A 21,515-nucleotide genomic window follows, 5' to 3' on the forward strand; every position below is an offset into this window, starting at 1 on the left:
CTTCGTCCGCGCTATGTGCCGGCCTGTGCACTCGCTTGCTCAGTCAGTGACCGGAAGCTGTCGCCTCAACTCCGAAGGAAGTTGAGGGCCGCACCTAAAGACGCGCAGACCCCCGTGATCATCGCTCAGCACCGTCCGGAGCCAGTGTGCCGCCTTTCTCCCTTGCTCTTCCTTGAGCCAGGCTAAAAAGTCTGCCTTCGGAAGGGGCCAGGCAGCTATGTTCGACGATAGATGAAATCAACCGCGAGACACAGCGTGCTTAAAGGAAATGGGCGCACGATGGGCGTTGGCAGCTGGATCTGCAGGTCGGGAACGGGTGGCGACTTTGCGGTTCTGCCACGCCTGGAGACGCAAACAGGATCAGCCAGAAGCATTCTCCCAAGTGCACAGAGTGAAGTAGCCGCACCGTTGAGAGCAGCCGATCGAGCGCAACCTGTTCGACCTGGCCGAGCCCGTGAAGCTGGACACGGTTCATCTGCCTCGCCAAGTGAACATACGCTTCTATCGCCAGCTTCAGGCCGTAGTACCTCTCCGCGGGCCATTCGACCTGCACAGTCTTGCCCAGATCCGCGCGGGTGTAGTCGAGCCAGTGCAGACGAGCGTCGAGGCTGTGCTGGAGGTAGCTCTCGAGCGAGTACGGCGGGTTGCCCCAGTCGAGCTGCTCCATGACCGCACGCTTGGTCAGAGGGAGAGCACGAGGTGCGCGGCCGTGAAGGCGTCGGCGTCTCGGTTTTAAGCGTCCGTCGGATCTTCCGCGGGCGGACAGGGGCCTTGGGCTGATCTGACGAAGCGACTGGCCAAATTAGCGTTCTACTGCGCCTTGTTATCCGCGGAGCGCAACCATGAGAGCTGCGATCGCTTTGCAGGCCGGGCAAAAGGGATCAAGCGGATTGAGAAGGCCAACACTCCACTGGCGAAAGAATCCCCTTGCATGCAGACGCATTCCCAGGTCCTGTCCACATACCAGCTACAGCTATACTGAGCGTGACCGGATGGAGCTGAAGGGCTGGAAGGCCCGCACACGGTCAAAGGGCGACCTGCGGCCTGTCGGTTGGTAGCTACTGCCACCACTAGACGTTGTGGCGTTCGAGCTGAACAGCACAAGGAATCAGCTCATCTCTGCAGCAAGGCGCAAGGTGCACGTACCTAGTAGAAGGTCGGGCGGATTGGAGCATGTAACTGGTCCAGCGCCCCAATACTGGCCCCAATTCCCTCGTGTCTCGATGAATCCGCGCCTCGTTGGCGTCGACAGCGATCCTGTGACCGGGTGAGGCGCACGAGCCATGTCATGCAAGCGTGCGTCGATCGCGATACTCTTGATAGGCACCTGATTTGCCGCAGGCGGCCCTGCTCGTCGAGGAGCACTTGCTTGAGCCATTCGCGGAGGTCAGCTCCGCCATTCTGCTTTGCCCAGGCGTCCCACTCCAAATGCGCGGGCGGCCAAACATCTGAGAGCCGCAAGATGCGTGAGCAACGACGTGTCCTGGTCGAAGGCAACGGAATACGGCCAAACATCTGGAGGCGAGCCGTGCGCGCGGACGGGACTCGTGGGCGAAGTCGCGGTCCAGCCAGCACTGCCAAGAGTCATACAACCCAATGAATGAGGGGACGAATCTGACACGAGCTGCGCGCGACTCACACGCGCGAGGCGGTCGTTGAGCAAGACCTGCTCAACCTGCCCAATCCCCGCAATGTGCTCCCGAGTCTGCTTGTACTTGAGGTAGCGGTACATCCCCACCGCCTCGGTGAGCGCCGCGTACGCGTCGGGGGGCCACGCGATGTTGACGGTCTTGCCGAGGTCTTCGCGAGAGTGGCGCAGCTTGCGGAGGCGCTCGTCCAGGACCTTGAGGGAGCGCTCCTCGTCGGGCGACAGGGGTGAGGCGGCGTCCATGAGCGCAGAGTCGGTAACAGGAGGCGGTGGAGGAGGAGGAGGAGGCGAGAAGGGGGTTGAAAACCCAGAGATGCAGGAGAAGCGGACGTGCCGAAGCGGACTTGCCGCGCAGGTCCGAAGCGTCTGGGATGGGTGAACACGGACGGACGGTGCAGAACTCCGGTCTGCAGGAGCTCGGCGTGCGCAGGCAGGGCTCGTAGTCGGCCAAGCGTCGGCAGCGTGCGCTTCGACAGCTTCGAATGCAGACGCGGACGAGTGGCGGCGGATCGGTGCACAACAGTTCCTAAGCACGAGTCGCAGTCAGGGAGCTAGACAACAGCGCGGCAGCCAAAGCGGAAGCGAGGCGAGAGGTAATTCCGAGCGAGTCGATTACGACGAGAGGGAGACACACAACGAGGCGCGAGTCCTGAAAAGAGGGTAAACAACGCAAGAGAGTACGGCGGGGACATACGGATACAAGACAACGCAAACGTGCGCACAGACAGTCACGGAGCAGAAGGAACGCTGGGGCCGGCTCCGGCGGTCGCGGAAAAGACGAAAGAAAGAAGTCAGCAGCAGGGAGTGCCCGCGATCCGCGCGCGCGCTCACGCCCCGAGCCCCTCGTCCCTCCCGACCTCGACATAGCTCCCTCCCATCGCGCTCCTCGCCGCCGCCTCGTCGCTCGCAGAAGAAAGCGTCCCCGACGCGCCGAGCGGGCCAAAGTCTTCGAGCGACGACGACGACGACGAGTGCGAGTCGTCCTCTGCTGCGGCGGAGGAGGACGAAGCGCGCGAAGCCGAGGGCGAGGGGGAGGGGACGAACGGGTCGGCGAGGGGGACGTGCGGCGGGTGTGCGTGCGGCGAGGAGGAAGCGGGGCGGAGCGAGGGCGGGTGCGGGTGCGGGGGGAGCGGTCGGCTCCGCGTCGGTGATGTGGAGGAGGAGGAGGAGGAGGAGAGGGACGGGGCGCGGCGCAGGAGGCGCAGGTGCGAGAGGTAGAAGGCGTAGAGGCGGTCCTGCACCGAGAGGCACAGGTCGACGAGCGCGTGCGGGAGGAACGACACAAAGAGGTACGTCCGCGCTGCGGTGCGGGCGTCCACCCAGACGTCAGTTTCACGACAAGGCAGTAACGAGGCAGGGAGGATGGGAGGGGGGACGCACAGCCCGCGCCGATGCGCTCAACCGCCCCCGCATGCGTCGGCCTCACGAGGACCTGCCATACGCGCCTCGAGAGCCTCCTGAGCTCAGTAGCGCGCCGCGCGCCCTTGACACTCGCCTTCGCTGTCGCGCCCGCGTCCGTGGGGAGGGCGCGGCGCGCGAGTGCGGGCGCGTAGACGGACTCGAGGCGGATCGGGAGGGGCGGCCCGGTGGCGCGAGGCGCGGGCGCGGCGGCGGGGGCCTGGAAGAAGCCGACTTCGAGGATCGAGAGCTGCACGTTCGATGTTGTCGAGGCAGAGAGCTCGCGCCGGAGCGAATGCAGGAGCGACGAGATGGCGGCGTCGGCGGCGGAGGTGAGCGAGTGGAACGGGATCGAGAGGTTGGTCGAGGGGGCGGGGACTGCGCGATACGATGGGGTCAATCGATAGGCCTGTGAGCGCACAAGAACCCGGATGAACGCACCGAGGGAGACGAGCATGCCGGTCGGCGCGCCGGGCCTCGCCGCGGCGGCCCGCAAGAACGGCAGCAACCCCTTGATGGCACCGACGACCGTCTGGACCTTTTCGCCAACGAGCTTGCGCACGACATCGGCGTCGGTTGCCTCGAGCGGGTAGGGCGCGGCGGGGGGCGAGGACAGCGAGAGGCAGTTGACAACGCCGGTGAGGGCGAGGGCGTGTGCCGGGCGCGAGAAGGGGTCGCCGGCCGTGTGGAGCGGATAGCGGAGCGAGAGGGCGGTCGAGAGCGAGCGGAGGAAGGGGCCGACGGACGACGACTGAAGGGAGAGCGGGTCAGATCAGCTGCGGAAGCGCACGTCAGAAGGAGGGGGAGGACGCACCTCGTGCGGGTCGAGGACGAGGACCTTGAGCCAGCCCCTGCCAAGCTTTTCAAGGACGTCGACCTGTGCCGGGTCGCTTACGGTTGCGACGACGACGAAGCCGCGGCGCTCGAGGTCGAGGGCGAGGTCAGTGCCGTGGGGCGAGTCTGCGCCGAGGACGACGACGGCCTCCTTGCGGACCTCGCCTGCGACGCCGTGCTGTGCGGGGACGAGGCGGAGCGGGCGGTGCTTGGGGTCGGGGAGGAGGGCGAGCGGGACGAGGCGCTCGAGGGCGCGGCGGGTGGGGACGGGGGCGAGGCAGTAGCTGGCCGAGGTGCCGAGCCCGAGGGCGGCGAGCGAGTAGGCGAGTGGGTGGGCGGCTGCGTGGGCTCCGACGGCTGCTAGCCACGAGTGCGAGTGCGCGGGAGTGGTGGGAGCGGTGGGTGGGGCGGGGGCGGCGGGTGGTTGGGGGGCGAGGGCGTCGGGGAGCCAGTCCCGCGGGTCGGGGAGGCCCTGGCGGAGGGTGAGGCGGTCGACGAGGTCGTCGAGCGAGCGGTGGACGTGCGCCGGGAGGTCGTGGAGGTTGGCGAGCGAGGCGGGGACGACGCTGTCCCACGCGGCGTGCGCGTGCTCGAGCGTGCGGTCGAGCAGGTTTTGGATCGAGTCGCCCATTGCGGGCTCTCCCACAGTCGGCAGCACGAGCACAGAGCAGAGGAGTGCGGAGGGAACGAGAGCGCCGCGTCGTCGCCGTCGTCGCCTCGTCGCTCGGCAAGACGCGTGCACCTCGTCGCTTCTACGCTCAGACTCGGGTGCACCGTACCAGAGTCCACGCGCACACGCCAAATGTACCCGCGCGCGTCCCTCCACCCGGCCCCGCCGGGCACCCTCACCCCGGCCCACTCGCGCCTCGCCGACAAGCAGCGCGAGTACACGGCCTTTGCCGCCATCGCCGCCCACGCCCACGCCCTCGCCCGCTTCCTCGACGACTATGCCGACAGGTACGACACCCTCGACGGCGGCTCAGAGGGTGCGCGTCCCTCTCTCCTCTCTCCCCGGACGTCGCGTCGATCCGCGTCCTTCAACTCACCTCCCTCCGCTCGCACGCAGCTGTAGGCGACGTCGTCGAGCACTGGCAGAACGTCTTCCGCGTTACCGGTCTCGCCCTCGGTGCGTCCTCCCTCTCTCCCCTCCCCCCTCGCCGACTCTTCCGTGTCGCTCACCCTCATCGCGCGCACAGCCTCTCTCGCAGAGCAGCGCGCCGCGCACGCCCCCTCTGCACCCGCAGAGAACCCTCAGGAGGGAGCAGACCATCCCGTCGTCGCCCTCCCGCCCGGTGCACTCCCCGCCAAGCTCGTGCGCATCCCCGTCCGGCACAACGACGACGACGGCTCGTCGGCGGCGGCGGCGGGCGCAGAGGGTGCCGCTCGAGGCAGCGGCGCACAGACACCGACGCAGGTCTAGAGGAGCAGGCGAGGGCTGGGCGGTGCAGGGAGGGGGGATACAAGCGCTTGTTGTACAAGAGAGGGGATCGCGCTGTGTTGTCAACGAGTACCGGGTATCGCAATGGTGTTCTCTCGGGCTTCGGCAACGAATGACGGTGGGTACAAGCCTGAGTGAGTCCATGAGCGCCGTTGCGCCAGGAGCCAAGGAGCCGAAGCGCGCAGAAGCCGCCGCGACGTGCGAGCAGCCAACACGGTGCGTCTCGACAACCGTCTCGCACAGCGACGTACTCCGGACTCATTCCACGGCGAACAATGGAACGTGGAAAGCGGCAAAGCTGCGCTGGATCATCCAGCGAAGCTTGCTAACCCTCCCGCAGTCTCATCGCCAGCAAGTTCTCCTTCACTGCTTGACAGACTCTCAGAAACGGCGACTAGACGAGCTACCTACGAAGAATGCGGTCGACGCTACAGGGCGTGCGACGCGCTCAGTAGCTGCGGAAAGAGGAGCAAAGGGGCAAGGGGGTGAGTGCGGGTCACTCGATGCGCAGAAGAGGCTCGCTCGAGCGGGCGGGCGCGGAGGGGCGAGCTCACTTGAGGAGGTACAGCGCGTAGGCGAGGAACGAGCCTGCGAACCCGGCCGTGCCGAGCGCAAGTTCGCGCGACAACGAACCCTCGAGGAATCCGGCGCCCGCGGAGAGAATGTCGAGGATCGAGATGATGGCGTCGGCCTGGAGGGCACGCACGATGACCGCGGCGGTCGTGTCGCGCATGAGGAGGCGGAGGCGAGTTCCGCCAGCTGAGAAACACGTACAAACGTGATCGTTGCGCGGATGGGGAGGAGGCAGCGCAGCCAAGTACGCCTGGAACCGCGCTGTCAGGATTTGGTTGCACTCAGCATGCTTGAGGTCTACTGAAGCAATAGGAGCAGAGGCAGAACCGAGGTTCAGCTTTGCCAAAAAGCCCGCAGAAGCGTCGCAAGCGTTGCGCGGGGGGGGGGGCGTTGCGCGGAAAGCCTGCTGGCTGTGCACGTCCGAGCAGCGACGCTGACACGCAGCCCATCTGTTCGTAGAAGCAATCGTCGGATACAGGAGGCTCGTCAGAATGGTGTCAGTGCGACATTGCATAAGAGAGCCCGAGCAGGAACGTGGGAAGTGATTTGCGAAGGTTGCATGCGAGTGCCCCGAATCCTTGTGCTTCGGCGCACACTTTCTCGAGCTGTACGCAGGTCAAGCGCGCAGGAAGCGTTGATTCTCCGTGGCAGGCATAGAGCAGAAGCGCTTGAAGACCATTTTGTGGAGTGCAGCTTGGCGCGGAAGCAGACCGGCAAGGCTATAAGGGTTGCTCCACACATCCAGGCTGATTGCAATTTGTGATAGAGGTGCTCTTTGTGCAGAAAAGTCGCTGTCAAGTAAGCATGAACAGCCGACAGCGGTCAGCAAAAAGCGTCAGCCCAGGCGCGTAGCGTACAAGAAGAGAAGGCTGGCGGTTGCGGTTGGGAGAGGCTGTAGCAGGATAAGCCTGACACTGCATTTGTGGGAGTTTCTAGCAGCGCCACTGCTGCAGCAACAGCAAATAGCCAGGCAAGTGCAGTGCCGACCTCGGCTGGGAGAAGCGCAAGCTTGGGACGAGCGGCCTGCTGATTGTGCGAGTTCGCGCAGGCGTGCTCAGCAGCGCTTCTCCCATTGCATACTTTGCTTGTCAGCGGTGTCGAGCGTCGAAAGTCCGGCCTGAGTGCAAGACGAGCGAAGAGGCGAGAGCGAAAGCCCGGCCAGCCCCTGCGAGGGCTGACTTGGTGGCCTGCGCCTCGCGCAGATCTAGCGACTCTACCCACGGCCGTGCGCGCAGGGCAAGACCGCCTACTATGAGTCAGAAAGCCGTGGAGCCGGAGACCCGGAAACAGAAGCGTCTGAAGCGCAAAGCAATGCGAGAGCAAGCTACGCCCTCTCGACGCGCCGATTTTTGGGAATGATTTATTCACTGCTTGACAGACTCTCAGAAACGGCGACTAGACGAGCTACCTACGAAGAATGCGGTCGACGCTACAGGGCGTGCGACGCGCTCAGTAGCTGCGGAAAGAGGAGCAAAGGGGCAAGGGGGTGAGTGCGGGTCACTCGATGCGCAGAAGAGGCTCGCTCGAGCGGGCGGGCGCGGAGGGGCGAGCTCACTTGAGGAGGTACAGCGCGTAGGCGAGGAACGAGCCTGCGAACCCGGCCGTGCCGAGCGCAAGTTCGCGCGACAACGAACCCTCGAGGAATCCGGCGCCTGCGGAGAGAATGTCGAGGATCGAGATGATGGCGTCGGCCTGGAGGGCACGCACAACGACCGCGGCGGTCGTGTCGCGCATGAGGAGACTGGCGAGGGAGAGTTCTGCGGTCAGTCACTGACGGCCAGCACTTCACGGCGCCGTGGGACGGAGACCGAATCCACGCGGGATTCTGCAGATTTCGAGGCTCACCCAATCACGACATCACGGGCAGCGGTGAGCCTGACAGCGAGGGCACCCTCCTGAGGCGAGCCGGGGGCCGGGTTGACGGTGTTGGCGGTCGGCTTCGACGCCTTGATCTGGCCGCGAGCGGCGTCTGTTTCGCAGGCCCGAGTCAGCGAGCTTGTTCGCCTACTGCTATCAGGCCCTGACAGCCCTGAAGCCCGGCCCAAGCCCTCGGGAAATGGGAGGCTACGCACACTTGAAGGGGGTGGTGGTCGAGGTCGCGAAGGCGGGGAGGAAGAGGCCGGTCGCGCCAATACCGATCTTGAGGATCGAGTAGATCTGCAGGAACACGATACCAGTTCGAAAGAGGCGGGAGAAGTGAGAAGAGACCCGGGGCGGTCAGCGAGATGAGATCGGGAAGGTCAGAGTGGGGAACATCGGTCGGCGTGCAGCAAAGCCACTCGCTGGAGCGCTCGCTGCTCCACCCGCTCCCGAAAGAGAGAATAAAGCCTCACGTTGATGCCGGTCGAGCTGGCGTTGGCGGTGAGGAGCGAAGCGGGCGAGGACAGGCCAGACATGTTTGTGGAGATGTTTGCGAACTGCGCGGATGGAAATCAGCGGGTCATTCCGCTGGATCTGCACGAGACATTGACGCACCTGTTGAGCGGAACAAGAAATATCCAGCGGTGCGAGCAGAGTACGGCGACGAGTGATGACGAGCGGGTGAACGTGCGTGTGGGGATCGAGCGGGGGGCGATGAAAAGGGTTGCAGGTGAAGAGTCAGCGGTGTGCCCAGCGTCAAATGGCAGGACGCAGGCTGACCTTGGAGGTTGCAAAAGAAGATGCGCGAGTTGTGAGAAGAAGAGAGAGAGAGCGGAGACGAGCGGCGGACCCCCTTGCGCTCGCGAGCGATGACGCGCACCTTCGCATCTTCCACCTGTCGCCCTCTGTGCTGCCGATCGCGTGCGCCGCCTTTGCCCCGTCACCGTGCCGCTCGACGTGCACTGCTTCCTACTCAACAACGGCAATCGCAAACGCGGTCGAGCAACTGTTTGACCTCGTTCCGCGCGGATCTCTCGGGTCTGCACAACGCCTGCATTCGATTCCGCTGCCAAGGTGGTTGTCTAGGCCTTCCAGTGCCAAGTCGTTTGCACTTCAATGAACCCGCGGAGGGAAGCAAAGAGGAGGGAAGCGAGATCACGAGATGCGGCAGGTCACGCGGAACGGTATCCGCCTGGAACTCGCTCTCAAGACGACCGCATGAGACAAGCACCTCTAGGCACAGCAGTTCCAGCGTCTCTACAGCCCAGTCTCAGTTGGGCAGCCGTTCGCCGACCTCGACGGCGCGGCGCTTCTTCTCGCGCGGCTCGGGCGCAACCGTCTTGCGCAGGCCACGCAGGTCCCTTCCCGTCGTCCGCTCGTACCACCCGAGAACGTCGGGACGGCCGAAAGCGATCCAGGTTGTTTCGAGCCAGAGGGCGGCAAGCTGGTTGGGCGAGCCGTGTCAGCGGAAGAGGCGGCGCGGAGAGACCGGCGGGACAAGGCGTACGTTCACGATGGCGTAGAACGCCATCGGAATGACGCCCATGAAGATGTTGCCCTGGTGACAGTGCGTATGAGTTTACGTGCAACGGCAGAGCGGGAAGAAAGGTGACGAACCAGCAAGCCCCGGCGAGTCACCGTGTCCCAGATCTCGGTCCGCACCACCTCCGGCGCCTTGTCCGACTTGAACGGCCCAACGAGGCGGTAGTGCGACGTGAAGGCAGCCGAGAAGCAGTACACGAGCGTGATGAACGGCCCGTGCGTTCGCAGGAGCTCCCACAGCCCGGGCGAGGCACCCATGTCGCGTGCGAGCGTGCTCATGTAGGTCGAGTGGTCGACGCCGTACTATTCGACATAAACGGCGCATTCAGTCAGCAGCCGCGCAGCCTCGTCTCGCACGTCCGAAGTGAGCGCACCTGAATGCGCGCCTCGGGCCGCGACAGCAGGTAGTAGTGTGGCGGGTCGGTCGACAGCTTCATCTTCTTCTGCAGCAGGGCTGTCCACCACATGCTCTGCTGCTCCGCGATGGGCGGAATGGCGCCGACTCCGGGTCGGACGAAGCCGATGAAGGCGACGTCGGGTGCCGAGGACGACAGGACGTCGCGCATGTCGGTGTCCCATGGGCGCGGGTACTCGGGCGAGAGCCACGACGAGAACTCCTGCTTGTAGCCGCTGGCAAAGATGACCAGGCTGAACATGGAAGAAGCGTGAGCAGCGATGCCTCGTCCTCAGTAGAATGGACAGAAACGCACTTCGGCTCGACCTTCCGCCCCTCCATACGTGCACGCACGCGCTTCCAGCTCCCGCCCTTCTTCTCGCACGCATCCCAGTCCCACTTGACCGTCCCGTCCGCCTCGAACCCGATGGGCCATGGTGCGAGCTCGACGATGCCGGGCGTGGCGGCGTCTTCGGGCGGGTCGTAGTAGTCTGACACGAGCGACAGAAGCTTCGAACGCTTCTTGTACGGGCGGTTGCTGCGCGCGGATCCTTACAGAGTAAGCTTCGGTTCGACGGCAGCTCCGCGGAATCGGCTCGTGGCCCGTTTCCCTAACGTACATGTACGTCATCGCCTTGTGGCTCTTGTTGAGGAAAACGTAGGCACGGCCGAGGCGCTCTGGCGGGAGCTCTCCGACCCATTGTGCGCAACTGAGGAGAGCAACGGAACATCAGCGAACTGCGGTATTCGAGTGCTAGCACAAAGCCGATCTTGACGTACCCCGCGGAAGTCCCGGTCAAGCCCCACAACACGCGCTTGATGACAAAGTCGCTGACGAACCACCGCAGGTGTGACGCAGCGACCCATGGGTGTACGCTGTGAGGGCAGGCATCGAGCGTCACTAAGCGAACGGCGAAAAGAGCACGAGGACGAGCGAGCTCACTATGCCGACTCAAACAGGTTGGTAATGAGGCCATCGATGGGAAGATGCCCGTCGAACGTGCTTCCGAGCACGCGGAAATTGTTGAGCACCTTGGGGAAGCTGAGGAACCCGCCACGGCTGCACAGCACGACCTCCTCGGCACCGGCCTTGATGGACGAGTACGCGAGGTCCATACCCGTCTCGCCCGTGCCGAGGATGAGCACGCGCCGGCCCTTGAGCTCGGAGAGCTGCTTGTACTCGCTCGAGTGGCACACGCGCTTGTGCGGGTTTTCGGCAACGTGCTGGATCCCCGACAGCACGGGCGTCTGCGGAATGACATGCAGCCCGGTGCAGATAGTCAAGTAGCGGCAGGTGAAGCGCTGGATGCGATCTTCCCCCTCGCGCTTGACCTCGACGACGTGACCCTCGCCTCCCGCTCGACGATTGACGCCCATCACTCGCGAGCCGAGGCGGATGACGCGCCACAAGCCAAAGTGATCGCAGTACCGTTCGAGGTACCGGACGAACTCAGGAAGCGTGACATGGTCGCCTTGCTCGGGCGGGAAGCGGAAGTCGGAGAAGGCCGTGAGCTGCTTCGACGAAACGAGCTCGGCATGCTCGTAGCTGCGGTAGCGGAAGGTGCCACCGACGGCTTGCTCGGCTTCGAAGAGGATGCACTTGAAGCCGTTCTCACGGAGCGTCTTGAGGGCCGTCAAGCCGGCAGGACCGCCTGATGGCCGCGCGGCGGAACGACAAGGACAGTGACGCAGCGGGACGAGCCGTTCAATTCAGTCGGGGTGTGCAGGCATCCGTTGAGCGGTACAGTCGGCGCAGCAGGTCGGAAGGCGATGAGGATCGGGACGAGTAGTGGGGGTCAGCGAGAGCGTCGCGCGGCGTAGCGCAGCTTGTACGCACCGCCAATGACAATCGAGTCGTAGTCCATTCCGTTCAGCCTCGAACCAGACGGGTCGAAGCAGTCGTTGGTGAGAGCGAGCGAAGCATTCGCGTCTTCCGATCGAGGTAGTGGCCATCGCCAACTGAATTTGTGAGGTATTGGTACGAGCCAAAACGTCTCAGCAAGCTATCAGACAAGCACTACCAGCCTCTGCGCGTTTCCGCAAGACTCGTGCAATTCGTCTCCCGCTCTCGCTCATCATCATCGCGATGATACAAGCTCCTCGGCGTTGCAAGCGCGTGCAGAGGATACGTACGAGCGCTACTGACGGTACTGAGCGACGGCGAAGCGTCGCTAGTCGTCCTCGTCTTCGTCCTGCTTGACCGCGCCGCGTCTCGGTCGCTTCGACGGCGAGGCGGGCTCCTTGACGCCCCTCTTGCGCTTGAAGTGAGGAGAGACCTGTTTCAAGCCCAGGTGAGCTTGTACCATGGCGCCGTCAACGCGAGAAGACACGCGGGACTCACAATTTCGCCCCCCGATGTGTCCTCGTAGTCCTCGCTTTTCTTGATCCCATCCTCCTCGTTCTCTTCCTCCTTCTGCCCCTTCGCCTTTGAACTCTTCCGATCCGACGACTTGTCACCGCTGCCTCGCTTTTTTCCGCGCCCCGAGCCGCCCGCGAATTCAGGCGGCAGGATCTGCACCTTGTCGACAACCGCAGAAGTGCGTCCGCCGACGGTGATGAACGAGATGGGCGAAGTCGTCCCATCAGGCTGCAGCGTCGAGCATGGTGAGAGGAGCCGCAAGGCTAGTTTGTAGTGCGAAGGGAAGCAGAACAACGAGCGCACCAGCTTGAAGCCCTCGTCCCCCTGCGCCTTCTTCTTTCCTTTCCCCCAGCGAAATTGAAAGAGCCAGGTATCGGGGAAGCGCGAGGCGTCGGCGTCGACTGAAACGGCCGTGCGCGTGACGGTGCTAATCTGCTGGTGCAGCGTCGCAAAGAGGGCGGACTGCGCGGGCTGAGCAAGATGGGAAGCTGGATGGGAGGGGTGCTGCGAGCGGACAATGAGCACGTGTTGAGCACGTGAGCTATCTGCTTCTGCAGCACATTTGCCGGCCTGGCACCGCACTAGACCGAGATCCGAGGGAGCACGCACAATGTGTGACTGGTAGAGGATTTCGTCGACCATGTAGTCTGCCGAAAGGGACGCACGTCAGCAGTCTGTTCGATGCAAAGCTATTACCGTACGGCCGGATACGCGACGGCCCCAGAAAACGTATGGTTGACTCGAGCTTACTGCCGAGACCACAGAATGGCTGGATGTCCTCAAGTGTCAGCGCTGTCAACGCCGAATGAGAAGCTTCTCGGGCGCACTCCGTTCTGGTCGAGAAGTACCGCCTTGATCGGCGCGTTTCGTCTTGCCAGCGCAATGCCGAGGTCGTCCTCGAGCGGCATGTTGAGTAGGGGGTCGGCGCCTGGCGTAGCGAAGGGGTTGAGCGGGAATGTGTCACCGAGTCCAGTGCACCGATGAAACCAGTGCGGGGGCGCAAAGAAGCTCACCTAGCTCGCTCAATGGCGGGACCTGTTCGAGCTGATCCGCCTCCGCCTGTACGAGCTTGATCCTGCCCAGTCGCCGCGGGTCGCAGAACGCCCAATCTCCCGTCTCGCCGTCGTCGCCCTCAAACGTGATCCACGTCTTCATGTACTTTGGCGGCCATTCTTCCGAGTCGGGCGATTTCGACCGTGGAACGCGGTAGACTGGCGAGGACTGGCCGCGGACGTGCGCCATGCCTGACATGCCAAAGTGGAAGATCGGGTGCGGCGGTGAGGAGAGAATAAGCTACGGGACGCCGAGCAGGGTCAGAGACAGTCTGGACAGCCAGCATGCGGAGCGGCGCGCACGTAGAAGTTCTTTCCGAGTCGTCGGACTGCTTGCACCGTCTTTCCCTCAACAGAAGTAGCCTGGTACACGGTAATGCGCTCTCAGTGATCAGTCAGGGGAACTGGGCGATGCAGTCTCAGAGCAAGTGCGCGAGCGGAACGCACGAAGTTGGCGTGCGTAGTGCCGCTGAAGACAATCGAGTCCTCGTTGGTGTGCACCGTCTTGATGCGCTTGCCTTGTGCGAGTCTGCGTGAAGCAGCAAGTCAGACAAGCGCGAGGGTCGGTTTCGACGATGCACGGGACGAGGACTAGGGCGGGGAGCGCACTTTTCGAGCTTCTTGCGAGCAGCCTCGACTTCGGGAAGCTCCGGCATAGCTCTGTGGGTCCTCGCACGGCCCAACAGCACGACAGACAGTGGAAGCGAGCAGCGAGGCGGTGCGGACGAGAGCAACCGGCGAGAGAGACAAAGTCGAAGGGAAGCAGTTCCCGAGCGCTGATCGGTGCGAGACGGGACGTGTCAGCACTAGAAGGTGTCTCGAACGCGCTTTTGAGCGGGGTCCGCGACGACTTTGCCGGCGAGTGCGGGTCAAAGGGTGACCTTGGTCGGCGAGGCGCGGGAGAAGGAGCGCCGTCTCTACGAACGAGTGCACCTCGACTGTGACAGCGTGCGAGAGCTGTGCGCGCATCTGCAGCACCCGCCAGACCTGCCCATCGCTGCCGATCAGCATCTTTGCCCGTCTGACGCTGTTCCCGCTAACTACGCCGAACACTCGCGACTCGCCCTTCTCCCTCGTCCAGACACGTCGGGAACCGCTCTGGACTGTGCTGCACGCATCTGCTGAGCGATGCAGACCTACCTCGCCGGGAGCGGCGCGCCCGTCCCCGTAGACGACTCCAAGCCCCGTCGCAACAAGCTCCGGCGCGACGAGCGCACCGGGAGCGTCCTGCCGCCGCCGAGCCAGTGGAACCGCGGGCCTCTCGTCTACGGCCACGCCAACAACGGGCTCGGCGGCGTCGGCCAGACGGGCTACCAGGCTTACGGCTCGTCGATCGCGCCCTCATCCTCGACCGGGTATGGCGTCGGTGCAGGCGCAGGCGGGGCGGGCTATGGCACGAGCTACGGTACAACAGCGACGGGGTTCGGCGCGGGTGCGTCGGCGTTGCGAACGGGAGGCGGCGGCTACGGTGGAGGCACGACGACGACGAGCGGGCGGCTCCAGCAGAAGATCGAGGAGGCCAAGGAGCGTGGCAAGGAGCGACGGGAACGGTCAAAGGCAAAGCGCCGGCCGGACGAGATCTCGAAGCGCAACTTGGTCGTTGATGCGGATGGCGTCGCGCACGACTCTGAGTGTACGTCTTCATTCGCAGGAAGGCCCTGCTTGATGCGGCTACTGAGCTCTTGCATCGCCTGCAGACGTCCAATTCCGTACGGCAACTCCTATGCACCTGCAAAAGCGACGACAGGCGGCCGAGGACAACCCGAACGACGACGGCTCCGCTTCGTCCTCCTCATCCGAAGAATCGGACGCCTCGGGCTCGGGCTTCCACTCGTCCCCCTACACCTACCAGTCGACGCACCGCACTGCATCCACCCAGCACCACCCGCCTTCATCCTCTGCCTACCCTCCCACCATCTCCGCCATCCCGCCCTATCTCGCAAATCAACATCGCACTTCGATCGATGCTGGACCTTCTTCCCTCTCTGTACCTCGCGCCCCGAGTCCCCATCGACGAGGTGGCGGGTCCATGTATGACGGTGCGAGCGGGCACGGCAGCTCATATGACCGGATCGGGCCCGGGTACGGCTCGCGGGTCACGTCGTCCAAGCTGCGGTCCACCTCGACGCCAATGCACCATCACCCGACAACCGCGTCGTATCAGCCTCCAGCGCCTGCGTTTCAGCAAACGACGGCGTCGTACCAGCCGCCTGCCGTCGCGCGGACCGGCAGCTCGACCATCTCGGGCGGCGAAGCACCCTCGTTCATCGACTCGACGGCGCTGTCGATGAGCGGCGCCGCAGGCGGCGAGAGCGGGTACAACAAGGCGGCCAAGTCGGGGCACGGGGCCTCGGCGCGCCCGCCGAAGCTCGACGGGTCGGCGCTCGAGGCCGGCATGCACGGGCTGAACCGCAGCTTTGCCGAGTTCAAGCTCGACATGCGGTTTGGGGCGCACAAAGTCGGCAAGAAGCTTACGCGCAAGCTCAACGCGCTGTGATTCCGCCTCTCCCTTTCCTGTTCCTCCTCGTCCATTTCGCTCGCTCCGTACACTTGTGCATACCCTCTTCGCCGTCCTCTCAACTCTTGTTGTGGCTCTCCTCGTCACCGTGTCCCGATGTGTCCCTGTACATCCCCGCTGCGCCTCTCGTGGGTATCGACCCGCGCCCCGTCCCTCCCTCCTGACTTATGCTCCGCACTTGCAAAACTGCGTGCCCCGGGCGGCTCTCCGCAATGTCGCGTGAAGCACATCCAGGCCTACGAGAGGATCTGCAGAGAATGCCGGTTGACTCCTGTCTCGTGCCGACTCCCCTCCTTTCCTCCGGCTCTTGCTCGCTGGCTCTCCACATCGCACGCGCGCCCAGCTGTGTGCTATTGCAACACGCTGCTGTGCAAGTCTGCTCAGATCGACCCACTGCATCGGGTGTTCGTCCCGTCCCGCAAGCTCGCCGTCCTCTCCCCACCCGACGACTCGCCCCTCCCGATAAGGCCGACATCGCCGCTCGGGGAGCCAGCGTTCTGTGCGAACGTATACTTAAGACTACTACTGCCTGGGCCGACGCTTTCCCTGCCTCACTAGGCTCCCGCCGCCTCGACGCCTTCCCCACGCACCTCATCTCGCGATGGCGTCCGTCCCTGCAAAGCGCCCGAGCAGGCACCTCGTGGCGCTCCTCGTCATCGGCATGCTCGTCTGCGGCTGCTCCAACAGTGCGCCGCGGTCCTTCCATGTTCTGCGGACTCGTCCGCTTCTTCGCGTACGGCGACTGAGCTCCTCGCGACGTGCAGGTCTCTGGACAAAATGGCAGGACATGGCCTGCGTCGCCAACTGCGACTCGCCCAACCCGGCCAAGCGAGAGAACTTTGAGCAGCCCGTCTGGCAGGTGCGGCTTCGCCACGTCCGCCTTCGTACGCTGCTCCCTCTCGCTCACCTCCAATCGCCTTTTCCCCCGTGCGACTGCAGACGGCCAACATGTTCCTCGGCGAGACCTTCTGCCTCCTCGCCTTCTCGCTTCTCAACTCGCGCCTCAACCCTCTGCGCCTTTCTGCACGCCGCCGTGCTGCCGCCGCAAGCCAAGCCGCCCTCGCCGCGAGCGGCGGGTCGCGCGCGCACGCTCACGACGTAAGCGCGTTCTCTCTGCAGGATGAGGCGCTTCTCGCTGCGTCCGAGGACGTCGAGTCGGGCGCATCGACGCCCCGTTCAAAGGGCGCCGTCCTTGAGGCGGGCGAGGAAGAGAAGGCCGCGATCCGGTGGAGCGAGGCCGTCCTGTTCTGGATGCCGGCCATGTGCGACATCCTCGGGACGACGTGCATGAACATCGGGCTCTTCTTCGTCCCCGTGTCAATCTACCAGATGCTCCGAGGCGCCCTCGTCCTGTGCGTTGTCTCGCCTGTCAGACCTCGCGCTTTCTCAATGGCTCGAATACTGACTGAGCTTAATCGCCTTCGTACAGCTGGGTCGGCGTCTTCTCGGTCGTCTTCCTCAAGCGGTCCCTCACGCGCGCCCAGTGGGTCGCACTCGCAGTGTGCATGTTTGGCGTCGCTATTGTCGGCAGCTCGTCGCTCATCGGCCACCGCTCGACGCCCGAGGAAGCGGACGCGGCGGCGGAAGAGGGCAAAGTCAGTCCGCTCGTCGGTGTCGGGCTGATCCTCGTCGCACAGATCTTCAGTACGTCTCGCTCTGCGGTCTGAGGGTGAGGGTCGAATCAGAACTGACGTCCATCTATCTCCCAACAGCTGCTTCCCAGTTCGTGATCGAAGAGCGCATCATGGAGCACCACGCTGTCGAGCCTCTCGTGCGTCGATCTGCCTTAATGCAACTTGTCGGGCTTTTCACCTGCAGGCTGCTGTGGTTGACGGATCGGAAGACTGACAAATGTCAAAACGCAGCTCGCAGCGGGCTACGAGGGTTTCTTCGGCCTGATCACGACGATGATCGGCCTCCTCGCTGTCTACTGGTTCTACGGCTCGTCGGCTGGCCCGTACTTCGACATGCCACGCGGCTGGCACGAGATCGTCGACCACCCGCGCGTGTGGTCGAGCAGCATTGTCATCGCCTTCTCCATCGCCCTTTTCAACTTGTGCGTCCTAAGCACGCTGGCTCGAGTCCTCGTTCGACTCGTGAGGCTGACCTGCTGGGAGATTCGTTTTGTTCGCACAGCTGCGGCCTTGCCGTTACGCGCACCGTCTCGGCAACAGCGCGCTCGACGATCGACACGTCGCGCACGGTCGGCATCTGGTTCGTCTCGCTCTTCCTCGGGTGGGAGACGTTCAAGCTCCTCCAAGTCGTCGGCTTTGCACTCCTCGTCTACGGCACCTTCACCTTCAACGGCATCACGTCTTTCCCGCACTGGACGGGCCTGCATCGCGACGCGCTGCCGGCCGGCGCGCGCGACGCTGACGAGGAGGGCGAGGAGGACGCGCTGCTCGATGCAAGCGCGAGGAGGCGGGCGGGCAGTGCCACCCGCGGGGAAGAGGCGCCGCTCCTGCGCAACGCTGCCGACTAGATGTACCCGGCGGGATGTCCCTGGTTCCTGGTCCCCCCTCTCCTCCTCATTGCTGTCAAACGCCATCACTTGCCTTGTTTTGCTCGCCACTCCTGCACTCTTGCTCTTGTTGTAGCACCACTCGCTCTCTTCGGTACCGCGCAGTTGCTCCGTTGTCATGTCTCCCCCCCCTGTATTGCAACTCTCGCGCTTCCTCTCACTTCGTCAGAAACGCTTGGTGAGGGCGAAAACGAATGCAGCGAGATGCACAAGGCTGCAGAACGGGAGGACAAGCACGGTAGGGGGAGCAGCTAGAGTGAGCAGCTAGTGTGGCAGGGCACGACAAAGTAAGACGAGCGCAGATGATGAATTGTCTGTTTGAGGCGAGGACCGAGGCAAGTCTCCGAGAAGGCATTAGGGCGGCGATAGACGAACGGCACGCATGAACTGATGGGAAGGGGAGTAAGGAAAGACGGGTTCTAGTAGCTGAGCCAGTTGTGTTTCTTCTGCTTGACGGGCGCCTGGTCCGCCGTCGACTGCAAGAGCGCGGCCTCGCCCACGCCAGTGCCGGTGCGCATGCGCGCCGGTGCGCCCGTCGGCATAGTGGCGACGTTCGGGCGCGGCGGCGGCGAGACGAGCGACTCGCGGCGCCAAGCGGCGACCTTGCCCTTCCTCGCGGCAGACGAATGCTCCTCGACGACCTGCACCGCCGCGGGCGCAGCGGAAGCTGAGGCACTCCCGCCGACGGAGGACGAAACTTCGAGGAGCGTGCCGAGCGAGTGGCGGCGCAAGTTGTGCGGGCGCTGCGGGCGTGCCGACGGGAGCGTCGAGCGCGAAGGGCCGGCGGAGGGAGTCGGAACGGTGACGAGCGCCTGCGTCGATGAGCTGCGCTCGCGTGGATGCGGACGCGAGGACGTCGAGGCGTTGCGGTCAGCGGAGGAGACAGGCGCGCCGAAGTCGTCCACCGAGAGCGATTTGTCGCCGTTGCCGCCAGCGCCGGGCCGCTTGAGCAGAGCCGAGAGGCTGCCTACGCTCGCGCTCGCGCGCTTCCTGGTCGATGCAGCGTCGGCGCCGCCGCGAGGAGCGCCAAGGAGATGCAGGTTCGAGTCGACGCTGCGGCGGGCTTCGCGTTTGCGCTGTTGCTCCGCTTCGAGACGCTGCTGCTGCTGAAAGTGGGCGATGGCGGCATCCGTCGTGACCTTCTCGTTTGCTGAGCCTTGGAGCCTGTACAGGAAGCACGAGGTTACTCGACTGCTCGGATCTGCGGGAGTATGGTGTCGAAGCAGGCAGGAGGAACGCACAGCGACATCCGCTTCTTATGCTTCGCCTCAAGTTCCTCAAAGTCCATGATCTTCGGACCATCTCGGACCTTGCTCTTGCCCTTGTTCGGGATAGCCACCGGAGCGCTGTTCTTCCTCCTGCGGTCGCCAACAACGACTCGGTCGCCCTCAGCCGCATCGCGGCGGTCCTGCCGCGCGCGATCATGGTACGGGTCGAACGTCGACGGCTCGTTCAGGTCAATGAGCGTGTTGCGCCGGCCGACGTTGGCGAGCGTGGCCGGACGAGCGGGCGATGACGAGAGGCCCGGCGAACCGAGTGGAGGCGAGCCGTACGTGCCCAGGGTCGGCGACCGGGCGACTGGTGCAGCGAGGACGGCGGGAATAGCGAGCGAGTTGCGCGAGCGAGAGCGGGACACGGGGATTGAGAGGGTCGGAGAGGTTGAGAGCAGCGCCGGGGACGAGGACGAGTGCAGATCGTACATTGTTGAGGGGCGCGGGATCGAGCCGGACGAGAGCGAGCGGACCACGGCAAGGGGGACGTCGTCGTCGTCGTCGTCGTCCGCAGGGCGAACCACGCGGAAGGAAGGTGCAGGCGGCGCCTCGACGGGCCTCCTCGAAAGGGCCGAGAACATCGAGAGCGTGCGCGACGGGCGCTTGCGCTGTTCCGGCGCAGCGACAGCGACTTTACGACTCGAGACGTAATCGTCCCAGTCGGCCGTGCCCTGCTGCTTGGTGGGCTGGATCGGCGCGAGCACCGGACGAGACGAAGGCAGGTTGACGGCTTGAACGGGTGGCGACGACCTGCGTGTCGGCGCGATGTAGGCGATCTCATGCGCAGGGGCACCCGTGCCGTACCCGACGTTGAGCTTGGGCAAGAAGTCGTCCGAGCGGTTCAGGGTGCCCGCCGAGCGGAACGTCGAGCCAGAAGCGACCTTCTCCATGCCGAGCGCGCCCGCATCGTACACGGCGACCGTGCGCTCGTCACTTGACGAGGTGCGCGAGCCGGGAATGGTTTCGCCGCCGGTGTTGCCGTACTTGCGCTCCCAGTCGCTCAGTTCCACGCGGCTCTTGCGCCGGCTCGACTTGCTCGCCTTGTTCTCGCGCGCGGCACGCTCTTGCTCAAGACGTTTGGCCTCGACATCGCGCTTGCTGAACAGCGACAGGAAGCCCATGAGGTGCGCGAGAGTTGCGATTCGATTTGCGAGGTTGGGCTCTGGACGAGGCGAAATGAAGTGCGCCAAGCCAGGGGTGAGCCTCGTGATCTGCGTGCTCGGAACCCCGATTGGGAGTCGGCGGGACGCACTGTGATGGCTACCTGGACGGCGCAGAAGTGCGAAGACGGTGCGCGAGAAGGAGGATGACCTGCAAGCGGCCGTGATCAGCAGAATTGACGAGAACAGGCGGAATCTCCGGGCGTACCAGCGGTTCTCAGGCGTCAGGTGCAGCGGGTTGCAGTTTCAGACCGCTCGCCCAGCGCGGGGAGGCGGAAGTATCGCGCTTGAGCGGGTGACTTGGCGAGCAAGCGAGAAGGAAGCAGCGCGGGAAGGGTCTGGGAGCATGCGAAGGCGACAAGGTCAGCGGCGGCACGCGACGCGTGACGGGGTACAGGGGACGCGCACTTACAGCTGCAAACCCTGCGCAGCGGCTCGGGAAGGCAGAAGACGCTGCTGCGAAGCGTGAAGAGGCGATAACGGCGGTCCCGGAGCCGCGGAGTGGCGGGGCGATGGCGAGGATGCAAAGGCTGCCCGAGGAAAGTTGGGCGGCACAGTGAGTAGCCGATGCGCGGTTGCTCGAGCTCGACCTGCTCGCGAGTCTGCGCGAGGCCGTTGAAGACGAACGTGAGCAAGGGAGCGAACGACGCGGGGAAGGGGACGAGCGGCATTCACTCACATGCGTCGGCGCTTCTGCTGACGCGGATAGCTGGCTGACGCTTCGAACGCGCGCGTCCCTGCAGAGCAGATCCGGCTAGGGTGAGATAATTTGAAGAGAACGCTCAACGACAGCGCCTCGGACATGTGGGGGGGGGGGGGGAACCCCCCCCCCGCGCGGGGGGGGGGGGGGCGGGCGGCCCCCGGGGGGGGGGGGTTGTGTAAAATTTTTTAAAAAAAGGAATGGGGGGTTTTAAACCGGGCGCGGGGGAGCACAAAAACAACGCCCG

At 64.3% G+C, this 21,515-nt stretch overlaps 10 protein-coding genes across 10 annotated transcripts; 3 read left to right on the forward strand and 7 right to left on the reverse strand.

Annotated features, from left to right (window-relative positions):
* Window positions 1–11: 11 nt before the first annotated feature.
* Window positions 12–667, reverse strand: JCM10292_002597 (uncharacterized protein; the record flags this gene model as incomplete). Its single annotated transcript, XM_076651477.1, has 3 exons — window positions 12–23; window positions 279–342; window positions 498–667. The coding sequence occupies 3 exons, from the start codon at window positions 665–667 to the stop codon at window positions 12–14; spliced, it is 246 nt and encodes an 81-aa protein (XP_076503015.1).
* A 403-nt stretch (window positions 668–1,070) lies between these two features.
* On the reverse strand, window positions 1,071–1,891 carry JCM10292_002598 (uncharacterized protein; the record flags this gene model as incomplete). Its single annotated transcript, XM_076651478.1, has 2 exons — window positions 1,071–1,091; window positions 1,640–1,891. The coding sequence occupies 2 exons, from the start codon at window positions 1,889–1,891 to the stop codon at window positions 1,071–1,073; spliced, it is 273 nt and encodes a 90-aa protein (XP_076503016.1).
* Window positions 1,892–2,475: 584 nt separating this feature from the next.
* On the reverse strand, window positions 2,476–4,511 carry JCM10292_002599 (uncharacterized protein; the record flags this gene model as incomplete). The annotated part of the gene is made up of 4 exons (XM_076651479.1): window positions 2,476–2,948; window positions 3,029–3,424; window positions 3,488–3,797; window positions 3,861–4,511. 4 exons carry the CDS (start codon window positions 4,509–4,511, stop codon window positions 2,476–2,478), a joined length of 1,830 nt encoding a protein of 609 aa, XP_076503017.1.
* Window positions 4,512–4,682: 171 nt separating this feature from the next.
* Window positions 4,683–5,300, forward strand: JCM10292_002600 (DASH complex subunit DAD2; the record flags this gene model as incomplete). Its single annotated transcript, XM_076651480.1, has 3 exons — window positions 4,683–4,866; window positions 4,947–5,006; window positions 5,077–5,300. 3 exons carry the CDS (start codon window positions 4,683–4,685, stop codon window positions 5,298–5,300), a joined length of 468 nt encoding a protein of 155 aa, XP_076503018.1.
* Window positions 5,301–7,442: 2,142 nt separating this feature from the next.
* Window positions 7,443–8,287, reverse strand: JCM10292_002601 (uncharacterized protein; the record flags this gene model as incomplete). Its single annotated transcript, XM_076651481.1, has 4 exons — window positions 7,443–7,632; window positions 7,737–7,860; window positions 7,964–8,048; window positions 8,225–8,287. 4 exons carry the CDS (start codon window positions 8,285–8,287, stop codon window positions 7,443–7,445), a joined length of 462 nt encoding a protein of 153 aa, XP_076503019.1.
* Window positions 8,288–9,021: 734 nt separating this feature from the next.
* Window positions 9,022–11,552, reverse strand: JCM10292_002602 (flavin-containing monooxygenase; the record flags this gene model as incomplete). The annotated part of the gene is made up of 9 exons (XM_076651482.1): window positions 9,022–9,195; window positions 9,259–9,309; window positions 9,369–9,596; window positions 9,668–9,941; window positions 10,004–10,225; window positions 10,308–10,397; window positions 10,468–10,563; window positions 10,631–11,339; window positions 11,525–11,552. The coding sequence occupies 9 exons, from the start codon at window positions 11,550–11,552 to the stop codon at window positions 9,022–9,024; spliced, it is 1,872 nt and encodes a 623-aa protein (XP_076503020.1).
* Window positions 11,553–11,858: 306 nt separating this feature from the next.
* On the reverse strand, window positions 11,859–13,754 carry JCM10292_002603 (uncharacterized protein; the record flags this gene model as incomplete). Its single annotated transcript, XM_076651483.1, has 10 exons — window positions 11,859–11,963; window positions 12,029–12,274; window positions 12,350–12,550; window positions 12,656–12,693; window positions 12,797–12,815; window positions 12,874–12,974; window positions 13,060–13,339; window positions 13,402–13,461; window positions 13,546–13,627; window positions 13,708–13,754. The coding sequence occupies 10 exons, from the start codon at window positions 13,752–13,754 to the stop codon at window positions 11,859–11,861; spliced, it is 1,179 nt and encodes a 392-aa protein (XP_076503021.1).
* Window positions 13,755–14,226: 472 nt separating this feature from the next.
* Window positions 14,227–15,595, forward strand: JCM10292_002604 (uncharacterized protein; the record flags this gene model as incomplete). Its single annotated transcript, XM_076651484.1, has 2 exons — window positions 14,227–14,731; window positions 14,796–15,595. 2 exons carry the CDS (start codon window positions 14,227–14,229, stop codon window positions 15,593–15,595), a joined length of 1,305 nt encoding a protein of 434 aa, XP_076503022.1.
* Window positions 15,596–16,217: 622 nt separating this feature from the next.
* JCM10292_002605 (uncharacterized protein) lies at window positions 16,218–18,098 on the forward strand (the record flags this gene model as incomplete). The annotated part of the gene is made up of 7 exons (XM_076651485.1): window positions 16,218–16,302; window positions 16,381–16,475; window positions 16,556–16,968; window positions 17,046–17,260; window positions 17,329–17,387; window positions 17,482–17,672; window positions 17,753–18,098. The coding sequence occupies 7 exons, from the start codon at window positions 16,218–16,220 to the stop codon at window positions 18,096–18,098; spliced, it is 1,404 nt and encodes a 467-aa protein (XP_076503023.1).
* Window positions 18,099–18,556: 458 nt separating this feature from the next.
* Window positions 18,557–20,529, reverse strand: JCM10292_002606 (uncharacterized protein; the record flags this gene model as incomplete). The annotated part of the gene is made up of 2 exons (XM_076651486.1): window positions 18,557–19,301; window positions 19,379–20,529. 2 exons carry the CDS (start codon window positions 20,527–20,529, stop codon window positions 18,557–18,559), a joined length of 1,896 nt encoding a protein of 631 aa, XP_076503024.1.
* Between the last annotated feature and the right edge of the window lie 986 nt (window positions 20,530–21,515).

The sequence above is a fragment of the Rhodotorula paludigena genome (genome assembly GCF_050403205.1).
Source record: "Rhodotorula paludigena JCM10292 DNA, Rt_paludigena_JCM10292v1_ctg51, whole genome shotgun sequence".
Classification (NCBI taxonomy): Eukaryota; Fungi; Basidiomycota; class Microbotryomycetes; order Sporidiobolales; family Sporidiobolaceae; genus Rhodotorula; species Rhodotorula paludigena.